The sequence below is a fragment of the Argentina anserina genome, chromosome 7, assembly GCF_933775445.1.
Source record: "Argentina anserina chromosome 7, drPotAnse1.1, whole genome shotgun sequence".
NCBI classification, from domain to species: domain Eukaryota; kingdom Viridiplantae; phylum Streptophyta; class Magnoliopsida; order Rosales; family Rosaceae; genus Argentina; species Argentina anserina.
The window spans coordinates 21126476-21153315 of NC_065878.1; the positions used below are offsets into that span (position 1 = coordinate 21126476).

At 38.0% G+C, this 26840-nt stretch overlaps 5 protein-coding genes and 5 non-coding genes across 14 annotated transcripts; 8 read left to right on the forward strand and 2 right to left on the reverse strand.

The window, feature by feature from the left end:
- The first annotated feature begins 124 nt into the window (after positions 1 to 124).
- LOC126803791 (ankyrin repeat-containing protein BDA1-like) lies at positions 125 to 1678 on the forward strand. Its single transcript, XM_050531529.1, has 2 exons — positions 125 to 780; positions 905 to 1678. The coding sequence occupies exons 1-2, from the start codon at positions 208 to 210 to the stop codon at positions 1676 to 1678; spliced, it is 1347 nt and encodes a 448-aa protein (XP_050387486.1). The 5' UTR covers positions 125 to 207.
- Positions 1554 to 10130, reverse strand: LOC126802029 (ATP-dependent DNA helicase SRS2-like protein At4g25120). Of its 5 annotated transcripts, XM_050529553.1 has the most exons (29): positions 9958 to 10130; positions 9326 to 9878; positions 9069 to 9232; positions 8783 to 8981; positions 8497 to 8553; positions 8314 to 8419; positions 8104 to 8237; positions 7877 to 7951; positions 7590 to 7715; positions 7343 to 7474; positions 7170 to 7253; positions 6835 to 6948; positions 6620 to 6720; positions 6380 to 6446; positions 5723 to 5773; positions 5483 to 5560; positions 4999 to 5208; positions 4828 to 4866; positions 4546 to 4617; positions 4380 to 4466; positions 4233 to 4289; positions 3522 to 3727; positions 3343 to 3436; positions 2977 to 3027; positions 2633 to 2695; positions 2336 to 2395; positions 2147 to 2209; positions 1841 to 1931; positions 1554 to 1669 (listed from the first exon to the last, which is right to left on the reverse strand). In XM_050529553.1, exons 1-28 carry the CDS (start codon positions 10113 to 10115, stop codon positions 1842 to 1844), a joined length of 3291 nt encoding a protein of 1096 aa, XP_050385510.1. In that variant the 5' UTR covers positions 10116 to 10130; the 3' UTR covers positions 1554 to 1669; position 1841. The 5 variants fall into 5 exon arrangements, with proteins under 5 accessions (XP_050385510.1, XP_050385511.1, XP_050385513.1 ...); XM_050529554.1 differs by lacking the exon at positions 1554 to 1669 and having other exon boundaries at positions 1747 to 1931; positions 4999 to 5199; XM_050529556.1 differs by lacking the exon at positions 1554 to 1669 and having other exon boundaries at positions 1747 to 1931; positions 3522 to 3700.
- Positions 10131 to 10299: 169 nt separating this feature from the next.
- LOC126801605 (uncharacterized) lies at positions 10300 to 12191 on the forward strand. Its single transcript, XM_050529018.1, has 6 exons — positions 10300 to 10450; positions 10535 to 10624; positions 10705 to 10954; positions 11054 to 11150; positions 11748 to 11813; positions 11902 to 12191. Exons 1-6 carry the CDS (start codon positions 10300 to 10302, stop codon positions 12097 to 12099), a joined length of 852 nt encoding a protein of 283 aa, XP_050384975.1. The 3' UTR covers positions 12100 to 12191.
- Positions 12192 to 15293, reverse strand: LOC126801604 (protein ORANGE-GREEN, chloroplastic). Its single transcript, XM_050529017.1, has 8 exons — positions 14824 to 15293; positions 14493 to 14607; positions 14263 to 14379; positions 14056 to 14142; positions 13809 to 13885; positions 13378 to 13505; positions 12718 to 12854; positions 12192 to 12531 (listed from the first exon to the last, which is right to left on the reverse strand). Exons 1-8 carry the CDS (start codon positions 15018 to 15020, stop codon positions 12454 to 12456), a joined length of 936 nt encoding a protein of 311 aa, XP_050384974.1. The 5' UTR covers positions 15021 to 15293; the 3' UTR covers positions 12192 to 12453.
- Positions 15294 to 18237: 2944 nt separating this feature from the next.
- Positions 18238 to 18335, forward strand: LOC126804179 (small nucleolar RNA SNORD34). Its single transcript, XR_007673139.1, has one exon. It is a non-coding gene; the product is annotated as a small nucleolar RNA SNORD34 (small nucleolar RNA).
- A 1422-nt stretch (positions 18336 to 19757) lies between these two features.
- Positions 19758 to 19866, forward strand: LOC126804186 (small nucleolar RNA Z107/R87). The gene has a single exon (XR_007673146.1). It is a non-coding gene; the product is annotated as a small nucleolar RNA Z107/R87 (small nucleolar RNA).
- A 77-nt stretch (positions 19867 to 19943) lies between these two features.
- Positions 19944 to 20041, forward strand: LOC126804267 (small nucleolar RNA R30/Z108). The gene has a single exon (XR_007673222.1). It is a non-coding gene; the product is annotated as a small nucleolar RNA R30/Z108 (small nucleolar RNA).
- Positions 20042 to 20141: 100 nt separating this feature from the next.
- Positions 20142 to 20234, forward strand: LOC126804190 (small nucleolar RNA snoR31). The gene has a single exon (XR_007673149.1). It is a non-coding gene; the product is annotated as a small nucleolar RNA snoR31 (small nucleolar RNA).
- A 39-nt stretch (positions 20235 to 20273) lies between these two features.
- LOC126804185 (small nucleolar RNA snoR31/Z110/Z27) lies at positions 20274 to 20370 on the forward strand. The gene has a single exon (XR_007673145.1). It is a non-coding gene; the product is annotated as a small nucleolar RNA snoR31/Z110/Z27 (small nucleolar RNA).
- A 3116-nt stretch (positions 20371 to 23486) lies between these two features.
- Positions 23487 to 24181, forward strand: LOC126803070 (putative glycine-rich cell wall structural protein 1). Its single transcript, XM_050530818.1, has one exon. The coding sequence runs from the start codon at positions 23516 to 23518 to the stop codon at positions 23924 to 23926; it is 411 nt and encodes a 136-aa protein (XP_050386775.1). The 5' UTR covers positions 23487 to 23515; the 3' UTR covers positions 23927 to 24181.
- Positions 24182 to 26840: the final 2659 nt, after the last annotated feature.

Below are 26840 nucleotides of genomic sequence, written 5' to 3' on the forward strand. Positions count from 1 at the left end.
TGACAACCAGAGGTTGTAGAAGCCTTTTGCATTAATGTACCTTGAAATTTCAGTCTAGGAAACCAAACAAATGAAAGCAAACAATCGCAGGATATTGTACGACTGAAATTAATAATTCAACATGGAAGACATCCACGCAATAAAAAGTTTCTCCCATCAACACATCCTTATCGAAAAATTAAACCAATCCAAATCAGGAGAGTTAGAATGGACGGAAGGCTTATTGAGGCTTCTCAAAGCGGAAATGTCCAACTTTTGCATCAGTTGCTGGCTGAGAATCCAGTCATACTCCATAATATTGCGCTGGCTTCAGACGAGAACCCTTTACACATTGCTTGCTTGGCTGGCCATGTTGAGTTTGTTAAGGAAATTCTAAGGCTGAAGCCAGGTTTTGCTAAAGATATCAACCAGGATCGGTTTAGCCCCATGCATATTGCGTCTGCCAACGGGTACCTAGAGATTGTGAAAGAGCTGCTTCAGATTGATCCGAGACTCTCCCAACTTAAAGGAAAAGACCAATGGACAGCTCTTCACTATGCAGCTAGCAAAGGGAGGATAGACATTATCAAAGAAATGGTTTCAGCTTGTTCGGAATGTATCGAAGATGTGACCGAGCAAGGGGAGACTGCTTTTCACCTTGCTGTTAAGAACAACCAGTTTGAAGCTCTTGAAGCTATAGTGGCATTGATCCGTGAAAGGAACAAACTTGACATCCTCAACATGAAAGATAATAATGGCAACTCGGTTCTTCACCTAGCAACCTGGAAGAAGCAACATCAGGCAAGTGCAATTTGATCCAGCATAATTTCATTATTACCTTTATAAGTTCTCATTATTTGTTCAGGTTTGTTGGTAGAGTAGTTAAACTTTTGCCTTCAACCATTTTCTTCCTTGATGCTCACAGGTGGTGCAATGTTTACTTGCCATTAACGGAACTAGTTCTCCGGCCACATTGGACGTAAACAATGTGAACCAGAGTGGTCTAACAGCTCTTGATCTGCTACTAATCTTCCCAAGTGGAGCTGGTGACCTGGAGATCGACGGCATCCTTCGTAGTGCAGGAGCTTTGAGAGCACGAGACATAGTCCACACCAATCACAACCATACCGTATTAAGTGTCACGACAGTATCAGAAAGCCACGATCGTTTGCATTTGGACCCCAAAAATTTGGTCGAGTACTTCAAGTTCAGGAGGGGCAGAGACTCTCCTGACGATGCACGAACTGCCCTGTTAGTCGTGGCGGTACTGGTGGCCACTGCAACCTATGAAGCAGCAATAAACCCTCCAGGTGGTCTTTGGCAGGACACAAACTTGAGCAAGAATGGCACTGAACCACCACACCTTGTAGGGACTGCAAATATTGCCTCATATAACACAGCTTACTATGTCGTTGGAGCAGTTTTCAACTCCATAGGGTTTTCTGTTTCTCTTCAAATGATCAATATCCTCACAACCAATTTCCCATTGCGATTGGAGCTTCAAGTGTGTGGTGTTGCAATGTACTTTACGTACGTGACTGCATTGATTACTATATCTCCTGGCTTGACCTCAGGGTGGTACACATTTTTTGTGCTAGTGCCATTTCTGCCTGTTGTGTTACTACCTGCCGTCAGGCTTATCATCAGGCTTACAGAACCTCTGCAAAATCGGCTGCGGACCTTGGGATTACTGTCCTAATTCGATATGTATATGCATGTCAGTAAAATTGATTGCAGGAAAGGCGATAACATAGTTGAGGTGTCTCTTTTTTATAAACGTAACTATCCAATAAAATGATATTTACAGTGATCACGAGTTTGTCAATTTCATAAGCCGTTAAAAGATCACACTTGTACATACATCAAAGTGACTTGTACTGCTCAATCAAATGAGAAGCGTGGAGACGCGACGTAGGAGCCACAGTACAGCCCAAACTTTGCAGATAAGAAATCTGATGATCAACACAAGAAAAGGATTAATTTGGTGTATTCATTGTCATGGAAATTAGCATTATATGGCACCAGATTTTAAGTCTTACAAATTTATTGATGCAACAGTGATGCAAAATCTCGAAAATAATGAATGAGCTTTTAAGTCTGTTATTCATTTATTCAACAGATCATTGTGTCCACATAAGGAAAATGTCAACAGCTGAATCTTAGCTACCTGTTTTGGTGTTGGTGCAGATGAACCCATTGAGTTCTCAATCCTTAACTTCTGGAAATGCTCCTGAAAATATATGAACATGAGAAGGAAAAGTTTATACACGCACAGTAGTCCATAGCAATCATTTAATTGAAAGCTATGCTGCCCATATGACAACACTTCATCACCTACGCTGAAACCGAAACTAACCTGCTTTTCCCGCATCATATGAGCGCGTTGATCAGCAGGAATTTTCTGCCATCTCAAAACCTATTGAGAAATTATCAATAATGACCAACTTTGGTTGCTCAAATAAAATAATATCAACTAAAATACACCATAAATCATTTCAACTAAAATAATCTTTGTTGCGTACTATGACATATGAACAGAGGTTAATGAAATAGCAATCTCCCTCAAAAAAAAAAGTTATATCATGGATTTCCTGTAATTTCTACGAGAGTAAGCTTCCACAAATTGTTAGAAAGACACAAATGTAATACTTACATATTCCGCATATTGAAATGCATCATCACCTTTCAAATAAGACTTCAGCAAGCGTAACACATCCTGAGTTCCACAGAAGTTAAGTTGTAGTTGTGAATAAAAGCCGTAGATGCATCACATGGGCATAAAATAAAAGCTGTTAAAGATGAGATGCTAAGTTCAAACAGGCATATGCACAACCAATTGGGAAATCATATCCATGCATTTAAAACCCGAACATAGGTTAAAAGAAACTCAGCCGTTTATTAGCAACTTGGAGATACATTAGAAAATATAACGACTGACATCAATTGTGAAACAGAAGTAGATAATAATTGCATTGAATGGAAGGGCTAAATTTAAACCTTGTGTTTGTAGTTCTTGACTCGCAGACGTTCATCTATTACAAAACCCACCTGTAAAAGGTAAAGTAGAAAACAATCATCAGAATTACCCTTTGCTTGGTCCAATTTAGTTTCAAATGTAACACAGGTAATATAGAAATTCTCATGTATTTCAAGAATTTCAAACTATTCCTAACTCGGTAATAATACACAAATTGCAAAATACTAAGCCCTATACCGTATTACCGTATGACGTGCATGATGAAACTGTAAATGCTTTATCTCAAGAGTATGTCACAACTAAACATCATCAAATGAATGAGTTTAACTGCCTGACATTTAGTATTCCATAGACTATGTGCAGTAGTATAAGTAAAACCAATTCACCTTGTCAAGCAACCTTTTTGGATGTTGAAATGCTTGCTTTTTAGCCCACTCATTAAATAAATGTGAGATAATTGATCTCTCGTCCACACAGAATCTATTTAACAGTGACAAAAGGATAAAGTTAGATAAAACAAAATTGAGAGCAATATTAGTTTACCCCTCACAATTGGAAACAGAACCTTTTTAAGAAACCAATTCCAAAGTTTGTATCCACATATTCTGTCAACTCTGTAGAAGCTTCATCATGTTTGCTAGGGTGAAAATCATTCTGCACCACATCTTCTTCCAAGGGTTGGATGTCTGGTTGTAGATCTGCCGCCAACTCAGTAGTTCCTTTTGAAATGGACTGATGCTTTGACTGTAGATTTTGTGTTTCTGTGTCAGCCTGGATACATAATCCCCATCCATCAGCAAAAGGACAAGACTTTATACATTTCAGCAATGACAGTTTGAACAGTTAGAAATGAAGAATCTTAAATGGGTGTATTAAAGTTAACTATAGGATTCTTCATCGTCATTCCAAAGTTAAAGCATGTTCAACTTTTACAACAGATCATGTGAAATAGTGAAAAACATGCATAGAGATCCTTGTGGAACTAAATCTACAAAATATCAATTTTATGGTTCATTCTCCAAAGTCAAAAGCAAAATGGTAACCCTATTAACTACCAGCACCAAGGGTGTACAATATTCCGCATGCAAAGGCATTACACCAGCATTACAACTGATACATCAGCCTTGTCAAATACATTGGCAACTAAACATCCATTTCAATTCTCACTCTGGGAAAGCAGCACACAACAGACGTAATTGCAAACATTTGAAACACTTAACTGTAGTTATTTATACTTGTAAACACAGCAGTTAAAACAATGAATTTGTATACGCACCTGTTCTTCCCGAAGATGATTTGGAATTTCTCTGAGAAAGCGTGAAGGTTGAAGCATCTGGACAAATGACTTTGTTAGTTGGAGAAATAATGAAAAAAAGAATATAAAGAAAATATAAGTACGATAAAGTTTAAAGCTAAAACAGACCTGCCAATTAGAATCCGCCAAAACATAAAGAATGAAGAGTTTTGTTCGAGCACGAGTCATTGCAACATAAAATAAGCGTCTTTCCTCCTACGAATTGAATGAGACAGGTTGAGCTACAAATATCATATGTGAAAATAAATGTTGAGGTTACTACATACGGACATACCTCAATGGACGTCCCATTCTCTTTGGTACTACCATTGAATTCATGCAGCAATGGTATTTCACACTCATTAACCTGTGTGATTGATACGAGCTTTAAACATGAGCTATAAAAAAACTTCAAAGGACAACTCAGTCAAAGCAAACAGATTTGTTTTAAAGAAAAAAAAAACATCAGTACCAGTAGCATGTCTAATTCAGAGTCTACAGAGAAAAAGGCGAATCAATTCTACAAATAAACACCAACAAAAAATATTGATTCCAGTCAATTATTTAAGGCAAGTACCTTAATAATGAAAACAATGTCCCATTCTAAACCTTTTGACTGCATGAAAAGGAAACAGAAAAAACAGTGAGTTGATACAAGAATGTTTGCAGAATCCAGAGGGAAACCAGAAAAAATTAACCAGCATATATTAAGAATTTAGGGAGTTTTGAGTGAAAGATTTAACAAAACCTGATGGATGGTAGTCAAGGTAACAGAAGTTTGGTTATCATGTCTTCGAGAGCGAAAGTTTTCACTCTCCCGCTCAGATATGTAGTCAATGAAAGCTTTGAGTAAATTAAGACAGCCTTTCTGTCCTTCTACAACTTCTCTCTCCCCTTCTGCCGCAGCAAAATGAGCAGACAAAAAATCAGATACGTCATCCAGTAGGTACTGAAGAACCTGCAATAGAAACCAAAAAATTACAGTTTTACCACTTGGTTGACCAAAGACTAATGGGAGAATCAAGGTTGACTCAACTTCACATATAATGAGCAATAGTCAACCTAATGAAGTAGTAAATTGCAGCAGTTGTAAAGTTCAAATAGCTAAGACATATCCAAGAGAACGATCACCAATCAAAACCAATGAGCGAGGAGAATAATAAATGCAAAATAAAATCACTGATATAGCAAATCTTTCAGACAATATCATCAACATGAGACTCCAAACTCACAGATCTCATGTCATCGTCTTCATTTAGCAACTTCCCACCATCAACATTGACGACAGCACGCTGCTCCAGAAGGTATTTCTGTAAATTGAAGTGGAAGGAGAGAAATGGTTGATGAAACATGGAATGAATGCAGGAAACAATGAAGATCATACCAATCCTCATAACCTCGTTCCTCAGAGTATAAAATACAGTTTAGAAAGAAAAAAAACCATGTCAATAGCGCATAACTGAGATTCGAACCTGTGGTACCATGCTCGCCACTGAGGTCAAGACAGCTGATATTGATTGTTCCTGTATGCACGAATAAGTGAAACTACTGACCAAACTCAGAACTGAAGTAAATGACACAATTATCTCAGCATGTGAAGACAGATAATGCAAATGACAAACTTCACCTGTTTAGAAAAATGTGGGTCTAATCTAATAGAAACTACTCATTATGGAACATATAGTGACAAAATAAAGAAAAATGCATTAAAGCAAAGAGGTTTCTTAAATCTTGATGACAAGGATGTATGGAATCTATACAGAGCCACTTTAGACAATTCAAACCCGATGGAAAACAACCTCTTAAATTTACCAGACCGACTTCACCTGTTTAGAAATATGTGGGTCTAGTCTAACAGATACTACTCATTACGGAATATATAGTGACAAAATAAAGAAAAATGCATGACAGCAAAGAGTTTTCTTATATCTTGATGGCAAGGATGCATGGAATCTATACAGAGCCACTTTAGACAATTCAAATATAAAGCAACTAGATAGTTCATCGTTCATTTATCAGACCGAGAAGATAAACTCTATGTCCTTATAATCCACTAGAATCAAAAGCTACTACCAATACCTCATGCCAAAAAGAACCCGGAGAGGCCACAATTTACTAAATATATTTACCCTGTGAACGAGATTTGAAATCATCTCTAGTGTCAACAGCACCTTGCGTCCTTGAGTAAGCTGAGGCCTGTTATAAAACCAGGACCCTTAATTAGTACAGAACAAATACTCTCAAGTCTCAACGCTTCTCAAAAAGAAAAGGTAGGAAAACTGAGTAGAGGTACAATAACTTTGCAGAAATATAATTAAAAATGAGTAGAGCTGGCCATAAAAAAGCTTTAAAATTCTTGTTATACAGACCTCTTCAAGTTCCCAGAAACTTTTGCGCTAAAAATCTCACCAGCAGCTGATATGAAGCTGAATTTTCTCGCAGTAGAAATTTTGTCAATGTAATCAATCACCTGAGAGGGAGAGAGACTCAGATACGTAAGCAGAAGCATAACACAAGAAAAATAGCAAATACAACTGTAGCACTGAAAGGAATTTTATAATGATATGGTTACATGAACATGTACCTTCTTCTTTTCTTCTTTCTCAAAAGGAAGTAAAGCCTTAAAAACTCGGCGATATGATCCATCATCACAACCAGACAAAGTTGTTCTAAGCATAGCAATAATGGCTCTAACTACCTACAATAAGACAAGTACTTAATCAACAACGAACAACTATTATCCACTGTATCCAGAGAGCATCAATGAATAAATTTTTTAAATCAATTGCATAATCCATAACACCAATATCTTACAAGTATATCAGGCTAACATGTTAGGTAACAACATTATACTTGCAGCCGCCTTAGCAGAATTTTACCGAAACACATACAGAAAACAGAGAACAAAATTCTGAATACCTTCTTCCGATAAACTGCTACTCCATGAACATTAAAAGGTATTTTTCTTTCACGAAAGGCTGTCTGAAAGACCTTTCCTGATACCTGTAGTATGATATACATATGAAAATTCTATCAACAAATACCAAATATTTTCCCCCATTCACGTTAAACCTAGGGATCGTAAACTTGACCTGCCTCCGGTAAAGAATTGCGATGTTTCCAAATGAGCACTTCACATTTGACTGATTAGATGTGGCCTCCAAGATCTTGTCAACAACAAAGGCACATTGTGCATCCTCATTGTGGCATTCCTTGATCACTATCTATATTTTGTCAGCAAAAACATTCAAAATTGTGAAACTACTGACTAGCAAAAAGAATGGAAAATGACATCAAACATTAATATAATACCTCCTACAGCATGGGAAAATGATATACCTTAGATCCAGAAGAGTTGTCGGTATCAACATTCTTTAGCTGACATCTCTTCTTATTGTTTTTTATGACACACAATGCAGCTTCCACAATGTAGCGTGTAGAACGATAGTTTTTATTGAGTCTAATCTGAATTTTAAAGATGCCAAATTCCAGATAATGCTTAGTAGGTGAAGATTCTTTCTAGAAAGTGTACAAGATATGAATATGATCGATATAGAATAGTACTTTTATATAAAATAAAGAAGAAATTGGGAATGTTACTGAATTACTAAATTGCAAAAACAAACCTCTTTGTAATTGGGGAAATCCGTACGGAAGGAATGAAATCCAGAAATGTCTGCTCCATTGAAACTGAAAATGGACTGCAGCAGGAGATGTGAAACAGAATTTACAACCTCTAAAGAGCTTGATGAGAATGAACTGTGTGTGTGTTTGTGAGAGAGAGAGAGAGAGAGAGAGAGAGCAATAGCTTTGCCTTGCTTGATGTAAAAAAAATCAATAATAAACAGCATACTTGATCATCATCTCCAACGATGGTTATGTGGTTATGAGATGCAAGAATCCGCAGAAGATTATATTGCATAGCACTTGTGTCTTGAAACTCGTCTATGACAATGGCTTTCCATGAATCCTGGCTTTCCTTTAGCACTTAGTAATGGAGCAAACAATAGTCAGGATATAAGAAACTACAACATGCAAGTTAATTTATCCAGATATTACTGACCTTCAGGAAAATCTGTTAGCAGCTTCACTGAGCAGCTAATCAAGTCATGGTAGTCCAAAGCATTGCAAGATTTTAAGATATCATTATAGTTTCCAAGAATCTCTGCCTGATTCAAACGCATAGGAAAGAATCAAGAGCAGTAGTACTGGAAAACATGTCGGAAACATCTAGTAATCAGCTTACCCCTATCTCATTGCCCATTTTACTGTATTCTTCAGGAGTCTTTCCAGAAGCTTTTGCCTGAAGTAAAACAAAAGTCATTGATGTCCTTGATGATACCAAAGATGAAGTCAAAAATTTAATACACACATACTAAGAACTCCAGGACTCTGACAGACAAGCAGTTGCTCATACTGTAAATAAAAAGACAATTGATATTCCATCATTCCTATTATACATTGACATTTCAGCATGGTTTTTATTCATCTCAATCCATTACAGAAGAGAATAATTGATATTCAACACTAACCTGAGTGACAAACTTCAGCCATTTCTTTGACGCATCCTTAAAATGATGAGGAGAGGTTACACTACTAGACTCTTCACTGGCTACACTGACACCATGTTTTGGTCTACTCTTTCCATTTTCTGATAACCGAACAGCTTCAATAATTGCTCTTCTCTGTTGCCCATGTCCATATATTAAGAATTCCGGTGTGCGCTCAATTCTAGAACACAAGCAACCAAACATATCAGATCAAAATTCACTAAAATATGCATCTTATACTAAAACGAAGTATAGAAATACAGCATACTTCTCTGCATGTAACCGACAAAGCTGCAACGAAAACGAATGAAAGGTGCTGATTGTGAGTTCCTTTGCCGCTTCTTTCCCAGCCACCTTCGCAATGCGCTCTCTCATCTCGGAAGCTGCTGCTATAGTGAAAGTCATTGCTAAAATGTTGGATGCACTAATCCCCTGTATACACAAACAAAACCAAAAGAGTATAATATCATAAACCTGCACAAACACTACGAAATGACTCATAATTAGATGTAAAATCGGCAGTACCTCATTAAGCAGCATTAGCACACGCCCCACCATAGTTGAGGTCTTTCCACTTCCAGGTCCTGCAGCAATCATCAATGGTGTTGCAATGTCACTACAAGCCGCCTCGCGTTGTCGGTCATTGAGAGACTTCAGATACTTAGAGTACTCCTCCGGCATGCTAGGTAATCCATGGTCAGCAGAATCAGCTTCACCACCACTAATCACAGGCGGCGCCACCGCTGAGCCTTTCACATCAGGATGAACTTGTCGCGATTTCTGCTCGATCAAAGCGTCAATCTCCTGCAGAACGCTCTCATCGAAATCGCTGTCGTCGTCCAGAATTCCGGTCGCCGCCGAGAGAGAAACAACCGGAGTAGAAAATTGCGGTTGCCTGATCGGAGTAGTGAGCGAATCGTCGATTCTAGTAACGACTGAGCTTGAGCTCTCACAATACGAACCGGAGCTGAACTCAGAAACCGCCGAGTTGCAGCGGTCCACGGAAAACGGAGACGGAGTATTCAACGGCAGCTCAGCAAACGGAGTTCGCCGATTGAGCTGCGGCGGAGTTCGGAATCTGAAATGAAACCGCCGATTTAATCAATCACTATAACAAAACAAACTCAGGAGCTTAACGGCGAGAGTGGAGGACTTACTTGCAGTGAGGAAAGTGTGAATCAGGCGAAACGGCGTCGTTGCGGGAGCGCTTCCGGTCGATTAGAGCCTTGGCGGCTCTGAAATTCCGAGAAATCCGGTTGCTTTTCTCCTCCGTGATTCCACCTCCGCCGTGGAATCGACTGTTTTCTTTGGACATTGCGACGGTGGTGAAGACCAGTCAGCCCTAAAATGAGTACCAAATGTCTGATCTCATTTCGGTTTTCCCTCCTATATGCGGTGGTTCGAAATAAATGGGCCTATTGGTCCTTTCGACCCGGCCCAATTAGCTGCACAGGTGAACCTGAGTATAAATACCGTGTCTTTGATTTTCGGAGCCAAATATGGAGGCACTGATATCGTCCTATGGAGAAGCCTCGTCGGACTCGGATTCCGAGTCGCCGGCGCCACCGCCGGAGAAGAAAATATGTCGAGAATCAAGCCTTGTTCTTCCTCCGCCGCCTCTGTCGCTTCTCGACTCCCCGAATTCATTAGGTAAGCCTCTAATTTCGATCAATCTCTTCTCTTTTTCTTTCGGGATTAGCTGCAGACCAACTGTTCGACGTTTTGTCTGTGAAGGATTTCTGGACTACTCGGCGAGCCAGCCGAGCAGAGTCAGGAACTTTCCTCATGTAGAAGGCAACTATGCTCTACATGTGTACATTCCAGGTACTCTACTTCTCTATTTGTCAATTGCATTGGTAATTTGGGATTAGGATTAGGCTTAGGCATTTTGTGTGTGGTCTCAGTTTGTATACCGACAGCGCCGAGGAAGGAGATGGCCGTGTTTATGAGGAGGCTGACATCTTCTGTGCCTGGGCTCCATGCTGTGGAGGTTGATGTGCCTCTTGAGGCTTTGTGTAAAGAAGGACAGAAGTTTGAGCAGGTTGCGTTAGGGAGGGAGTTTCATATCAGTCTAGGGAGGACTGTGCCAATTCGGGTGCACCAGATTGACTCATTGGTGGCAATGCTGAAGCAGAAGCTTCAGACTCAGAGGCGGTATGGTTGCGTTTGCCTGATTTTATATGGTGTTATGGATTTTACATATTCTAAATCTGATTGTTGGATTTTAACGCTTTGATGTTTTCTGTTAAACAGGTATTGGATTGATTTTAGCAAGTGGGAGGTGTTTGTTAATGATGATCGCACGCGCACCTTTGTGTCAGTTGAAGTCATCACTGCTGGGTTAGCTGAGGTATGCTTGAGAGCTCTCCCTCTCTTTATAACAATCGTTAATGTCTCGAGTTTGATGTACATGTTAAAGTTACCAAGCAAACTGCTGATAATGATTACATTGGAACTCTGACCCATTGACTTCATACCTGCATATGTGTTTGTGTGTGTAATGTAAACTTGATGATACTTTTACTTCCGAGATAATGATGAAACAGAAGAATGAAAATATAATGTAACTGGGGTTTAATGCTTGCTCATGCTTGAATATTATACACAACTGTGCTGCAGAGATAGAAATATATGGAGACATATCGAAAATCTAGAAGGAGGCTTAGATGAGTTAAATCAAGCAGATATAGACATATATGAAACATATTGGAAATCTGAGAAGCTAGGATTAAATCATGCTCCTATTGTGCAAGATTCATCGTATGCTATAGACCTCTGAAACATACTAATGTTTAAACCAATGACATTTTAAGGATTCTGGTTCCACTTTGTAGATTCTATAGGGAGTAGACACATGCTTGTTTTGTGTATCCGGATGCATGCTAGACTGCTAGAGTTAGCTTACATTACTACAACTCTGATTTAATTCTGCTTCATTTGATTTCAGATAACTAAGCAGATTCAAGCTGCCAATGAAGTGTATAAGCTTCATAATCTCCCCGAGTTTTACAAGGTTAATTTTAATACCTCCATAAAAGCTTATGAATGATTGAGCATGATTACATGAACATTACTCATTGCTTTTTCGGTGTTGATAACAGGATCCGCGCCCTCATATATCAGTGGCTTGGGCATTAGGCGACACCAAGGAATCCCTAAAGAAAGTAGTCGAAGATGAAAGAAGAAAATCTACAGTTGGGGGTTCATTACAGAAATGTATTTTTACCAGCAGATTCAGTGGCATCGAGTGTAAGATTGGCAACAAAACATATAAAATATGTAAATATTCTGACGAATAATGTGTAATCAAATTCTTTGTCTTGTATTTCACTGAGATTCACTCAGGTTGTGTACTGGGTAAGTTTGATAATAGATGTAAAGTTAATGATCATCAGGGAACTAATTGACCATATAACTCACAGTACTTGTTGCCTTGCTAGCTCAGGAGTAGGTGAAATATGATACAAATTTTACCACCATAAATAAGTTTCTCAAATGAACCCTTCACTTGCATGGTCATATTACTGAACCGTTTGTGTATACAACTATACATGTCCATTGCAGGTTTCTAGCACAAGGGCATAGGATTGACACCGAGAGAAAGGCTGTAACTTGCAACTTGTAAAAGGGACAATAGATGCGGCGGTATAATCTTAATCAAAGGGATCGATTCTTGGGTCATGCTCGCTAGCCATGGCCATCCCTGTGCAAAGGCATGTAGGGCACATAACCTGCCAAATTACAGACATGGAAATCATATAAACTTATTATTTGCATTATCATGTTGCTCAACATAACAAATCAAATCAGAAGCGGCTATCCTCAATCCATATGATGAGCCAAATGCATTGATATGGCAAGCAGGAAGAGTTGATAAACAAGCAATAACCAGTAATGAACATTTTTAAATATTCAACCTTTCCGGCTCCTGAGCAGTTTGAACATCTTTCAGTTTTAGGAAGGGATAAAGGCTGATCCGCACCATCAACGGTTGATACTGCTTCAGCAAGCACAAGGGTTCCTGTGCTTGAACACCGAGCACAAGCAAGATATCCTGCATAGATATATAGTACGTTAGCATCACCTATGCAAAATTATATACATACCCAGTAAATACCAAGAAGGGTGTGGACAACGTACTGAACTGAATAAGTGCATGCATGCGAGTGTGGGGTTACGGTTTAGGTGTGTGTAGGTATGAATGAATATTGAAGTATTGAACTGAATCCTAGACCAACTAATTGAAACCAACTATCCATAGGCAACTAGCCCTAAAGCATTTCAAGGAAAGATTCAAGTCCTGTAAGAATCTGATCATACATACATACTTCTGGCACTTGAAAGGTACTATGGCATACAGAAGGGGAGAAAATTTGAATTCATAGGTGATGCCTTCTAAGACAATCTCATCAAAATGTTTGTAAAAAAGCTTCTAATGGAGCACACAGGACAACTGGGACTCTACCTTAAGATGCTGCTATAGATTAAGCTAGAGATATGCGAAGTAATATAAACATCTCACTTATAGACATCAAAAAGCTACAGAAAAACCTCCAACAAGAACTTAAAGGTCATACCAGTTCCAAGACAATATTTGCATCTCTTATGTTCCTGCAGTTTTACGTTGTTTATTTCTACTACCATCAGCGCGGAGATCACTCCAACTGCTCCTCCCGAGAAAGATGCTACTATGGGATCAACCTCGCTGCAATCCAATGAAAAAATGTAAGTGAATGAAACTGGGGAAGAAAAATCAAAACATTTGCAATAGAGCATCATTAGCTTCATGTCCTCATATATTACCATAGTAAGTTTCAAATGTGTGAATCCTAAGGAACTCATCAGTTTAGATAAATTGGTTCCCTAAGTAACAATTGGTACCCTTTCCTGCCAGATTTAGTCTAAAAATGAAACATTGATATGTATATCATTGAAGATTCATATCAAGAAAGGTAATCTGAATTTCTCGATCCCAAAATAAATCGATTGTATATCAGGCTACACATACCTCAACTGCATAGGCAGATGCATACTCCTTATGAAGTCTTCATATGATGTGCCTCCTATTCCTAGCCTTAACTCTAACTGATATATGCAAGGACATGTGAGAAAGGAAGTTTAGACACATTCAATCCTCGTTATCAAACTTCCAAAAAGAACACTCATTTTTTTTCACATATTTGTCAGAAAATGTAAAATTTATAAATCACTTTTAGAATCTGTGTACGATATAAGTCAATGAATAAATAACTTACAGCTGGTGCTAGGAGACCCCCGAAAAGGATGATTCCTGTGATAAGAGAAAAACATACAGCATAATACTGCTTAAGGTTTGCTGAAGTCTGCAACACATGAATTTACTATGTAATTAGCACTTTGCAGAAAACTTTTCATCCTTAACTAGCAAGTTACCCGAACCTTTAGAACTCATAGTAACACTACTGTTCAGAGAGGACACTTACCAAGGGAGGCAAGAATGGAATGAATGATGGAAAATTTGGAAGTTCATTTTCTGGCTCTTCACTTGACATTCCGAGCTCTGCATTTTTAATCCTCTGCTGTATCCTCAGCCTGCGAACCTACACATAATGAAGTTCATTTAGTCGAAAACCAAAACTGAAATGGAGCCTAACGGTAAATGTACACATAGTGATGATATGTTAAAACTCAGATTGTGGTACAACTTGCCCACCTCTTCCATGTGCAAGAAGATTTTGTTGCGACGACTCCGAATATTATCCTGAATCTCTTGCAGTTCCATTTTGGCAAAGTCTTGCACTGTTTCAGGGCCTTCTATAATACAGAATCTGCATATATTCATATAAAATATTCCAACTATAAGACGCAAATTTACACCAACAACCAACCATTCATCCATTAACAACAAAGTAATCACAAAACAAATGGCAAGAAACATTGTACTGAACAAAGATTGGAAAATTTTGATATCACAAGTCAAACAAGCACAAAACTTCAACTGATAACTAATCAAAGGACATAAATTTAAGTGAAAGAGGGGGTACCCAGAGGGATTGGTTTCCGCTGAATCAGAGTCGACGGATTGAGCAAAAGAAGAAGGGTCAGCGTCAGAGGCCAAGGATCGCAACCTGAAGCTTGATTTATGGTTGAATCTGGAAGTCGGACTCTGAAAGCTATACGATCCATATCTATTTATAGTGGGTGAAACCGCAACCAATCGACCCAAAGAGAGCGAGAGCATGACTCTAGCTCTATATGAAGAACACCCAAAACAGCATAATCCACTTTGTCTCTGTTTCTAGAAAGAACAGCAGAGTAGCTAACTCAGCAATAGCTCACTGAGTTGAGTTGAGTTGAGTTGAGTTGAGGTTTGGTAATGAAATAGTGACAGAATAAAATAGAAGACCCACTGAATGTGAGGAGGACTTGTCAGCTAGCTAAACAGAAGCTTCAGTATCTCTGAAACTGAGTTGGTGAATGATGCTCAGAAAATTGAATTCACATAATAATTTATATTTATATAAAAAAAATCTGGATGGTAATGAATGGAGGGGAAAATTGGGAATTTTGCAGACCATGATATGGGAAAATCGTTTTCATTTCTAAGAAGGAAAAAACAGAGTTTTGAGTGGTCCGGAAATTGGGTCTGTCCCTCTCTGTTTGGTGTGTGTGTGTTAGACTTTGAACCAGAAAACAATGATCAATCTGTTTCATTATCCAATTCTATTGGTGTCTTTTTTACTTGTGCTTATTGATTTTTATCTGGTTTTTGGTGCTTTTTGTGTTTACTGGCTAAAATAAAAATGGGTTAAAAAATTATGGTGAATATTTTGTGTGAATGTGATTGTTGGTTTGTATGATTCATGCCAATGAAAATGATAAGGTTATTTTTTTTATGCGTGACGTACGATTGCACCATGTAATTTTAAGCATTTATGTGTTGGGAACATTGTGTCCGTATTCAGATTCTAGATCTTAATCAACAACATGGATACGTATTTAAACCATAATTCACAAATTCTTAAACTTTTTCATGAAGATTGTGCATGTTGAAACTCCAACAAGGCCTCAAATAGGGTTGCCTACTTACACTAGGACTTGGTGCTTTTACTTGTAACAAAAAAGCAATTCTTAGACTTTGTCATGAAGATTGTACATGTTGAAAGATCCAACAAGCTAGGCCTCAAATAGGGTTGTCTACTTACACTAGGACTTGGTGCTTTTACTTGTAACAAAGAAGCAATTCTTAGACTTTGTCATGAAGATTGTACATGGTGAAAGATCCAACAAGGCCTCAAATAGGGCTGCCTACTTGCACTAGACATCCTTAGACTTTGTCATGAAGACAATGCATGTTGACAAAGCTTCCAAGGCCTCAAATAGGTTTGCCTATTTACACTAGGACTTGGTGCTTTGTAACAGAGAAGCAAACTGTTGTTGCTTTATGATGGAGGGTTCGATCATATTATCAATTGTGAATTAGTTTCGAAAGTATAGATAAGTAGGAGATTTACGATTGACTATGAGTACTAGATTTGTATATGTATATAGCATGTGATAGTATGTTACAGTAAACTGCATATACATGTTAGGCAATGATACAATTTTGTAAAGATGAGAATGAAACTCTCACCTAGGGTGGTACTTATAGAGTTCGTTGTTGGTGAGAAGGGCATGATATTTGTAAAATTTGTAATATTTCTTTAAACATGTCATAGATTAATATGTTACTTGGGTTATATTTAGGGTTATGATATTAAAAATTTACCTCTAAAATAAGCTTTATGATTGGCACTTATCCTAGGAAGCATGAAAGCGCTCACTCACTCACGATTCGTGCTTCCGAAGCGGAAGCGAAGCAAAATCGTTATAGAATCGCCAAGAAGCATGCAGAATCGCATTCCCGTGAAAATGAGTTTTCGAATCGCAGTGAAAGCGCTCGATTCCAAATCAAAAGCTTGACGACGGCGGTTATGGAGGAAGCGTGGGCATATTTGCCTTAAAAAAAGCACAACCACTAAATCATCTTGATCACGAATCCACTCTTGATTACTAATCCTTGATTGCGATTCCAATTATTCTTAACTCTCCATGACATCAAAACATATGTTATTACCTTCTTACTCTCCATGCAGCCTAGCTATTATCATGGAGGGGGTGTATGAATATCAATTTGCGGTGTGTTAATAGCATAACCCTATATTTATAATGTCATGTCCTAAACCCAATCTCATTGGCACAAAACAAAAACGGAGGTTTTAGGATTTAAGTTTTTTTCTAATTAAAAATTAATTAAATTGAATAAGAACGCATTAAGCCATCTTTTATTTAATCAGAAATATGTCAGTTATTTACCCAGGTCACGCACCCCTAACTTTGTACCATATGTCAAATGTCTGATAACGAGCCTACACATGCCCAGAAAAATATATATGATAATGCATTTATTAAAAAAATGTCGAGTTATTTTTTTACCTTTTCTACTAAAAGTTCAAAATGAGGAAAACTCTCTTTGAGCTTTCTAATTAAATAAACCATGCCCACTGATTTACTTTTTTTCTATTTTATAAATAGTTAAATTGAATTATAATGACACCCGATGACATAGCTGCTTATAACCGGGGTGATATATGTCTTTATCATTTGTGTTTCTAGTGTCACTTTTCTAAGATTATTAGAGATTAGGCAATAATGCAACTCGTTTTAGGGCTTGAAATTTCTATTTAGGTAGTGAATTCAATCATTTCAATGTGTTAAGGTAGAAAAGGAAATCTTCGCTATCTTATTGAAGAATTGAAAAAAAAAATTGTGTCTATTCAATTATATTTGTCGTATCTTCTAACTTCATAATCGCAATTGTCTAATTCATAATCTTACATCTTATGCAATGAAATATACAATGTGAATCGAATAGAGTTGTTAATGATCTCATATTTCTTCATTGTTTGGCCTCTCGTACACTCATAACATCCTTGATTCCTTAATATTTCACAATGGAATTCTCTTCTACTTGCTTCTAAAACCAGACTACATGAAAGAATTTCATATTCAAAACTCATAACTCATAAGATAATAATATTTAACCCATAATAATGCTCATTTTATGTACTGGGCTCAAAGGCAGATCTGAACAATCTGAATTGGAGTGGGCTTTAGTTAATTGAAGCTAAAGCCTGGCTTAAACCCTAGCAAAGTTCCCTTATAAAACGAACGCCTCACTACTCGGTTGTGTCATCAGTATCACAGTCGCCAAGAGCTCTTCAATTCAAGCAGTTTATCAGCTCTGTATTTCCTCCTCCCATCCCAGATTATCAGTTGATAATTCACTGAGATTCAAAGCTCCCCAGACTCGATTTCATACTCTGCTTCAAAATTCTCTTCTTTGTCTTTCTTATTTCAGACAACAAATAGTATTTTCATGCCGTTTCTTGTTTGTTTGAAGCTTTCGGATTCTTAGTTGAGGCCAGTGATGATTGAAACATTTTGTATTGCCTACATTGCTTGATTATCTGGATCACCCAGATAGTGATAAATGAAGATATAATCTGAGGCCTCGCTAGGAATCCATTTCAATTTATCAACTGAAAGATGCTTTGTATAAATATAGATCTTGAGTTATGTTAAATTAATTTCTAATGAACTTCAAAACAAGAATCTCCTACCTACAAGAGGATTAAAGACAAGGGACAGACACTGTTCAGTCAGTTTAAGAATTAAGATGGAGAAAACGAAAGATGATTGGACCGGCCTAAAAGACCAGGCAATATAATTGAAGAACAATGAATTTCTTAGATAATATTCTCCCCAATTCGTGACATATTGTAAACAATATAGTTTAGTGATTAGTGGAATTGTGGCATGCACAATTCTTAAGAAATCTATGCCTCAGCATAAATTGACACTTCGGAAAGTGCTACATGCCAATCTCATATTTACACTTCTTTGCTGCTGAAGACTGAAGTACGTGCCTAGACTAATCATGCCTTTCATATATATCCACACTACAGTTGAGAATAACAACTTTGAGATGAAGTCAATCAGAAACAGATACTACACTCAAAATAGGGATGAACAAGTTCTTTGACCAAAGGAAGAGAGAACCGAATTAGCCAAGAGTATTTAGGCTAACAAAGTAAGAAAGACATAGAATGCTATTATATAGTCCAAATATTCGATCACTGATTCACATTTGAACAACACACACATAATACATTTTTTTTCTCAACATTATGAATTAGGGATCATACCTGGAATCATCAAACTTGTTAAAGCCCATAACCACTGGAGCTAAACACCACCTAAAAACTAGAATCATAGTATCATACAATGATAAAATGACATATCTTCCAAGATTATGAAGCTTTGATCAATATCGTGCATTAATCAACAACAACTTAGAAAACACAGAGAACGTGAGAACGTTCTCCTCAAAGAAACCGAACACTGATCCATATAAGGGCAAACCCGTAACTTCACAACAGGTTGTTTTTTCGAAAAGTCAGAATTTTGCAGTTATTGAAGCATATTCAAGATAATAAACAGTTTATAAACTTTAATACTACTCGGATACGCCCGGAAACGCACCGTCAATTCTAAAATATGAACTGCAAACGTCACAAAACGTCAGTTGAAGTTACGAAAAGACATTTGTACTCTTATTTAGATGTGGTTGGGTCTTGGGTCGAGTCGATTGCTATTAATACATTCAAAGCCCAATGAATTCACAAGCCATAAGCCCCAGCTACAAACCCGGCGGCCCATTTCAAAACCCTAGCGCTCTCTTCCTCCTATATAAACCACACCCAAAAACACAATCTTCCGCAGTCACATTCTCATCTCCTCTTCTCAGGTTGCAGAACCAAACTAGGACTTCTGGGTTGCTCTGCTTTGTTTATTGAAGGTCTTTCATTCTTGTTTTATCGTTGTTCATTTGTGTTTCTTGTTTTGCAAAATCTTTTGTGAATGGAAATAGAGAATAGATGGCGGTGATGACCCAATAAATTCAAGCTCAACAGACCGGATTGTAGGCTTCTCTAATATTTCTTAGAGATGTTTGCATGTCGACAACCCCGCTGAACTGAGCCATCTCTATCAATTTTCCCTACTTCATTTTTTTTAAATTTTCTTGAATGATTTTGTGGTTTTTTGAGAATGTGGGAAAGGTAGGGTTTGCTATGAGGATAACAAGCTCCCTCTTCTGAGTATGGTTGAGGAAAATAGTTGGCAGAATCGAACCAATATACAATCGCCACCACTGAGTCAATCTACCCATTCCCTGTTTTTTCTTTTCTTAAAGATTTGTTCTTTTTTATTTGTGCTGTGTTTGTTCTGTGCTTCTGAATCTGATTTGGGGTGTTTTGGTTGGATTGGGATGAAGCAAATATCAAATAATCCAACACTTGATCTGAGATATTCGTTATCGAGTGAAGCTAACTGATATCACTTCTGAATCTAATCTCGTTCTTGTGTTTTTTTTTGCAATTATTAATGTTTTTACATCAAGTGATGAAAATGGAATAATCTTAGGACACCTTCCTACACAGTAATAATGTCTGCTGTGGATGAGAACAACTTTCCATTCTGATGATGATTATCAAATAGTTATTATCTCAAGTTATGTTCTTTACCACTTTAAATTATGAGTTTTCAACAGAAATGCATGGGGCTACTTTTAGATCGTTAGCTAGAATACATCTTTGATTGTTTGAATTTTGCAGCCTCTGATTTGGACGATTTGGTTCCTTGATATGGAAGTTCTTGGAGGCAACAAAGTCCTACGGTCACGGGCCTACTACTTTTTGATATCTCCTATCTTGACCTCGGACTTCTTAGACTTGGATCTGCACCATACGCATACATTGTATTACCTGGGATCCTTTTGAAGAAAAGTGATGCCGGTTGTTTGATTCAATTGAACTAATTAATTTGAATACAAATGATTGAAAACAATTTGAAGCACAACTGTAATTACGCACAACTTGTAGGGAACTGAAAGGCTTGTCTAACCCGGAATTAGTTGCTTATTTCAATGGAGTTGTATGACTAGAATTTTAATGGACATCTAATTTCAGTACATGAAATTCTGCTGTTGATTGTTAAGACTGCAAAAACTGTGGTCTGGTCAAAAGGAAAGCCGGGAATGAAAATCTAGACATAAGAGAAATTGATGCTTAATTGCTTATGTACCTGGTATTGTGCGTTTTACTTTACAAGAACTTTCTTTGGTTGTAAGAGGTGGGAGTGTTGTGGGCAAGAAACAAAAGTAAACGGCATCTGTTTTCTTCCTGTCTTTCTCTGATGCACTCAGTCACTCAGGATTAGATACTTTTCTGTTATCACTGTCCATAATGGATCATGTAGTGGATCCCATTGCGGATGGAAAAATTCGAGCCCCATTCTTGAACCAGTTGCCTTTGCCGTGTGTATGATGTGAAACCATTTTTCTTTAGATTCCAGACAATTCATTAGACTAATGTAACTATCCCATTCCTGCGACTCCCTCTAAACTCTATACCCCCAGCTCAACATTCCCCAAATTTCCAGGACGTGGAAATGTGGTCCATTTCTACATGTAAAATGTTGAACTGATAACCCATAACCTCAGTTTGGCACCATGCCAGCTCTAACGTAATAATTCGAAATAGAGTCCAGTCACCAGGATGCCTAGCCTCTGTTTTCTATTTATGCTTGTGCACTCGGATTGAATTCTCTGTTAACAAAACTGAAACAACATTGAGCTTTGTTTACTTCTCATGGTATCCAATACATTCAAATGATCATGTAGTGGATCACAGTAAGATGCACCACAGTAACTGACCCCATATAACATGCGAAAATTCAAGCCCCATATTTGAACCAATTGCCATTTCCATGTGCAGTATGTTATGCTTCACACTAGTATTGCTCTCTTGATTCCAGACAAATACCAGACTAATCAAACTTTCCATTTCTGCAGCGCCCCCTAAACCCCAGCTCAACATTCCTCAAATTTCCAGGAAGTGAAAGTGTGGTCCATTTCTACCTGCGCATGTTGAAGTAGATATTTTCCCATGAACTGATAACCCCAGTTGCCCACCCGCACTAAGGTCTCACAGGTCACACTGTGTCAAACTATCGAGACTCTACGTGCACTCTCACATTCCTATCCAGATTTCCCAAGTTTCATATAAAATTGATCCGACGCACACGCGTTGGATCGTAGTCGCTTCCTTGAAGGATTAGGATTTAAAGAAAGAATGTGGTAGTCACAGTTGAAGGAGTCACTACCGCATGGTGGCACAATTTGCTTTTACCTCCACAATAGCACAACATGGTTAAAAAGGAAATTGCAGAGCAACTAGAGCTGCTTACTCTGGTTGCTTACGTCTGCCTTGCTACTTCTCCTAGGTGGGAACCAACTCTCTTATGCACCATGCTTCTGTTTCTCCCGATTTAGGGCTTCCATCATATCTCTAGCTTTAGCTCTAATTCGTATTTAATATTAGAATAAAATATTAGTAGATAATTGACATCCATTTTAGATAAAATGACAAAAAAAATGAAATATAGGGAATGATCAGTTGAAATTGAAAACGAAGAGAGTAAATTGTCGTTATCCTCAAATTATAAAAATTGACCGGTATTTTCTTCTTAATATTAAGAGCTCCTATCATTCATTTTGTGAAGGCAGTTGTGGTGCAATTAATGATTGCAAATTGACTTTCTTTTCATTCAAAAATGTCAATCGCATTCTTATGACTATGATTATGAGTCTATAAGTGTATGTATTCACGTCGGTTATGCCGTTAAAGCTAAGAACAGAATCAGAGAACGGGGATTGACTCTAGCTAATGGATTTATGTATGTAGAATAGTATGAACAGGATAACTACTTTGGTTCTCGACCTCTCAAGTTCTCATAAGCAATTACGCAAGTGGATCTCACATCAAAAGGAATACATTTTCACCAAAATGGTTTGTGTTGACACTAGTTACATTTCATCATCGTACAATTTCTATAACCTTATGCTGGAATCACGGAAAATAATCCGACATGTTCATCGCATAAATTATGTTTCAATTTGATCCAAATTATTGTGGACATGTTTAATTATTTCAGATCAGTTATTTTCAAGTGAAAATAATAATAACATAATAACTTCTTTGGTTATGATTTAATATTGGACGCTATCTCATGCTCATTATTCACCTCTTGTTTCCTCACTTTCGATTATTCATGTGTAATCTTATGATATTTACATTGTAACTCTAAACTTTAGTTAATCAAAATTGTAAATATGATCTCATGCTCATAACTTCTTTGGTTATGATTTAATATTGGACGCTATCTCATGCTCATTATTCACCTCTTGTTTCCTCACTTTCGATTATTCATGTGTAATCTTATGATATTTACATTGTAACTCTAAACTTTAGTTAATCAAAATTGTAAATATGATCTCATGCTCATAATTAAGTCGCCTCTTGTTTACTCATTTTAGTTTTTTCATACGTACTCTTGTGATATTTATCATAATGCTCCAAAATACAAATGACAATGACCCTAGTTGTAATCAGGTCGGTTTGGTGCGAATTATTCTATAACGTGTGCGCTATTTAGGTTCTTACATTATTAATTATAAGGTCTCGGCCGGTTGTGGATATCCACATCAAACCGCATTATAAATACAGCACTACCAAGCATGCACAACTTACAAACTCACATGCAAAGCTTCCCAGCACAACCTGAGAATTGAAAATGCAGCTCAATACATTTCAGTTCTCCTTCTTCCTCTTCCTCTTCATCACCTCCGCTTGGGGTTCGAGTGGCGGTAACGGTGGTGCTGCGAGCAGAAAGGTCGGGTCCCGAGAAGTGTGGGAGACAGGGCAGCCAATAAGTAGTGGCAGTGGCTCTGGCCACGGACCCAACTGGCAGTATAGTTGGGGGTGGTGGAGTACTAGCCCCGGTGGTGGTTGGGGTTCTGGTTCTGGATCACCTGGAAGCAGGTATGCTAATGGGTGGGGTAGGGGTTCGGGTTATGGATATGGCTCCGGGTCTGGTGGGGGAGGTGGAGGCGGTGGTGGCGGCGGCGGTGGTGGAGTACATGGTGGCGCAGGTGGAGGCGGTGGTAGTGGTGGGGGAGGAGGAGGGAAAAACAACCATGGCTGAAGTACTGGATGCAAGTTCATGATCGAGTGATATGGTTGTATAAGCCTTCTATATATATTTCTGTGTTGCAGTGTGTAGCATATATAATACTAATAATAGCTTTCTCAATTCTTATCATAAAGAAAAGCTCAAGTCTTTGTCTAATTAAGAAGATAACAGTGTCGATGTAAGTGTGGTGTTTAACCCTTTTCTCTTACTAGTCTTACATGAAAATTGTAGCTTGATATATTATATATACCTCTCCCTTGCTCATTATCTTACACGTACTGTGCTTAACTCCGACAATGGTACAGGCAAATACTGAAACGTTTCAAAAGAATATATAGGACCATATATGTGTAGACATATTAGAAATAATAATGGAAATCTGTCACACAAAAAATAAAACAGAGCAGGAAATTGTTATTATCCAACATGCATGGTTTGGTTAAAAGAGAACAATTAATACACCTATGTGATATAGTTTTTCTTACTGTTGGTACTATATGCACCAGTCGGTAAGTTTACTTCGAAATTCACTAGAAAGACCAAGTTGCATTCTAAATGAGTTACAAGTTGGAAAGGGTCTAATACAACTACTAAATTGTTTGCTTTACTCTACTGGTGATGTAATGCATGGGATAAAACAAGGCCTGGAGTCTGGTCTGCTTGTTGAGAAATGTGTTGAGTGGCAATCTGAATTTGCAGGCGTGGTTTTGGGTAGGAAGAGATAGACTGGTAGTGCCGCCCGGGCAGTTACTTATATAAGTGAAGAAGGGGGAGGCAGATTTGTAGAAGAGACACTACATCATCATCGAAGAAAGATGAAGACATTGTAACCAAAAACGAAAGAAAGAAGAAGATATGACGGTTTACTTCAATTGGCTCACACTATGACATTTGCCTCATCATCAAAGAAAGGAGGGGATATAGCCAAAGAGATCTGCCTAACACTATAAGCATGTTTTTGACGATCAATTCTTTTTGTTTGTTACATGTCTTCTATCATGCAGTTATTGACAGATCCAATAATCGTGCAGAAGGGGATGAGAATCGAAACTATCAAACTAATATGGCTAACACTAATGGGGCTAAGAATTTCTGAGGTGATATTTCGAGGATCAGGACTTCGCTGAAGCACCAATCTCCCTGTAATGTTCCGTTTCCTGGAATTAAAGTAGAGTCTCGGTAAAACCTTCCATTGCTCTTCTTTTCCGTCTTTGTGTGCGAAGATAAAGTATGACGCAAGTGTGCTTTGGATCATTTCTCTTACAATGACAGTATTTATGTAGGAAGATAGTAGAAGCTTAGTACCTCTCCCTTCTTAAGTGCTTATAAATAGGAATATAATAGAAGCCTAACACCTCCCCCCTGCATCTTATAAACAAGAACTTGACACAATGCTCAGACAATAATACACAATTTCAGAAGTACTAACATATAACCATTCATGTGTAGAATAGAACGATGTAAAGATGAAAACTTGCATCATGAAAATCTGTTCAAATAAACAGAGCAGGAAATTGAATTTAACCAACTTGTATGTTCATAAATCACAAGAGAGGAAGACTGAGCAACAAACCCCTAGCATACTGTTGTTCATACTATATAACCTCCGCTTGATACTAGCTATGCTACTAGCTTTAAACATTCATCCTCGTCTATAAGTTAGTCCTCCACTTCAAAATTCACTAAAAAGAGACGACTTGGATTCTAAATAAGCTATCACAACAACTTGTGCGCGTACTACTTCTACTAACTAAGGTAAAACATCCCCGCTACACATTATCTGAAACAACAATCAGTTCTCGTCTTGGCATCACCATCTCAACTGTTACAAAGTGTGAGTTTTGGTTGATCTGGAATCCTCCTCAATGAAAATTCAAACACAAGTTTACCAAATTCCCCTCTTTTTCGCCAATACTCATCCACAGTGTACAGACCAACAAAGAAATAACCTGTTTCCTCGCGGAATTTGTAGCTCCTGATCACCCTCACAGGAGTTCTCGCTGACTTTCTATGCATTAGGGCAAGATTTCCACCAGTGGCCTTTTGGTCTTTCGGTTTCCCTTTCATAACTGTTGGATTTCCTCCTTGACCTGTGTAGATCAAGACATCAAGAGATTCTTGCTTGTTTGCATAACGGCCAGAATCAACAATACTTGTGGCAATCATCTTCCCATCCTTTGTCATATAATCAATACCACATTGAAAGGGACTATGAAGGCCAACAATCGATAATTCAGGTCTATATCGAAACTTGTCACCAACATGAACGCCTGGAATGAGTCCTATTCGTTTCTCCTTGTTTACCCTTTTCTGTTTCAGATACACGCTGCTTCAGTGTACAATTTCCAACCCTTTAGTTTCTCCTAATTAGCATCACATTCCTCACCCATCTCAGTCAATGCCACTTGATAAGCAGCCAAAGCTCGCTTCACCTTGTTACGTGCTCTATCAACCACGGCAATTGCAGCACTTAACTTGTGACTAACAACACAATGCTCGCCTTCTTTACCCTTGATGAATGGAACAAAACTCTTCTCTCCAGCATCTTTCAATGATTGAACTACCATTGTTCCGCATCCTTTAGGAAAATCTCGAACAACATCCACTAGGGTCTTTCTTGGTAATGTCTTCACATTCTTCACATCAACGTAACAATCTCTACTTTCACTTGGCCGCACTTGACCACAACCATCAGGGAAATCTCGAACTGCAAAAACCCCTAGGCCTCTTATTGGGACGAATGCCATTTTCTTTTCCAGGAGGTCTCATAATCACCATAATGTCTTCCAGCAATTTCTTCTTGAATTACAGAAACACATGTGCAATAAAGAGTTGGTCATTTTGCTAGAATACTAATTATATCAAGTAAATCACTAAAAAAAAAACTGGTAGCATGCAAACATATTTTCACAATCATCAGTATCAA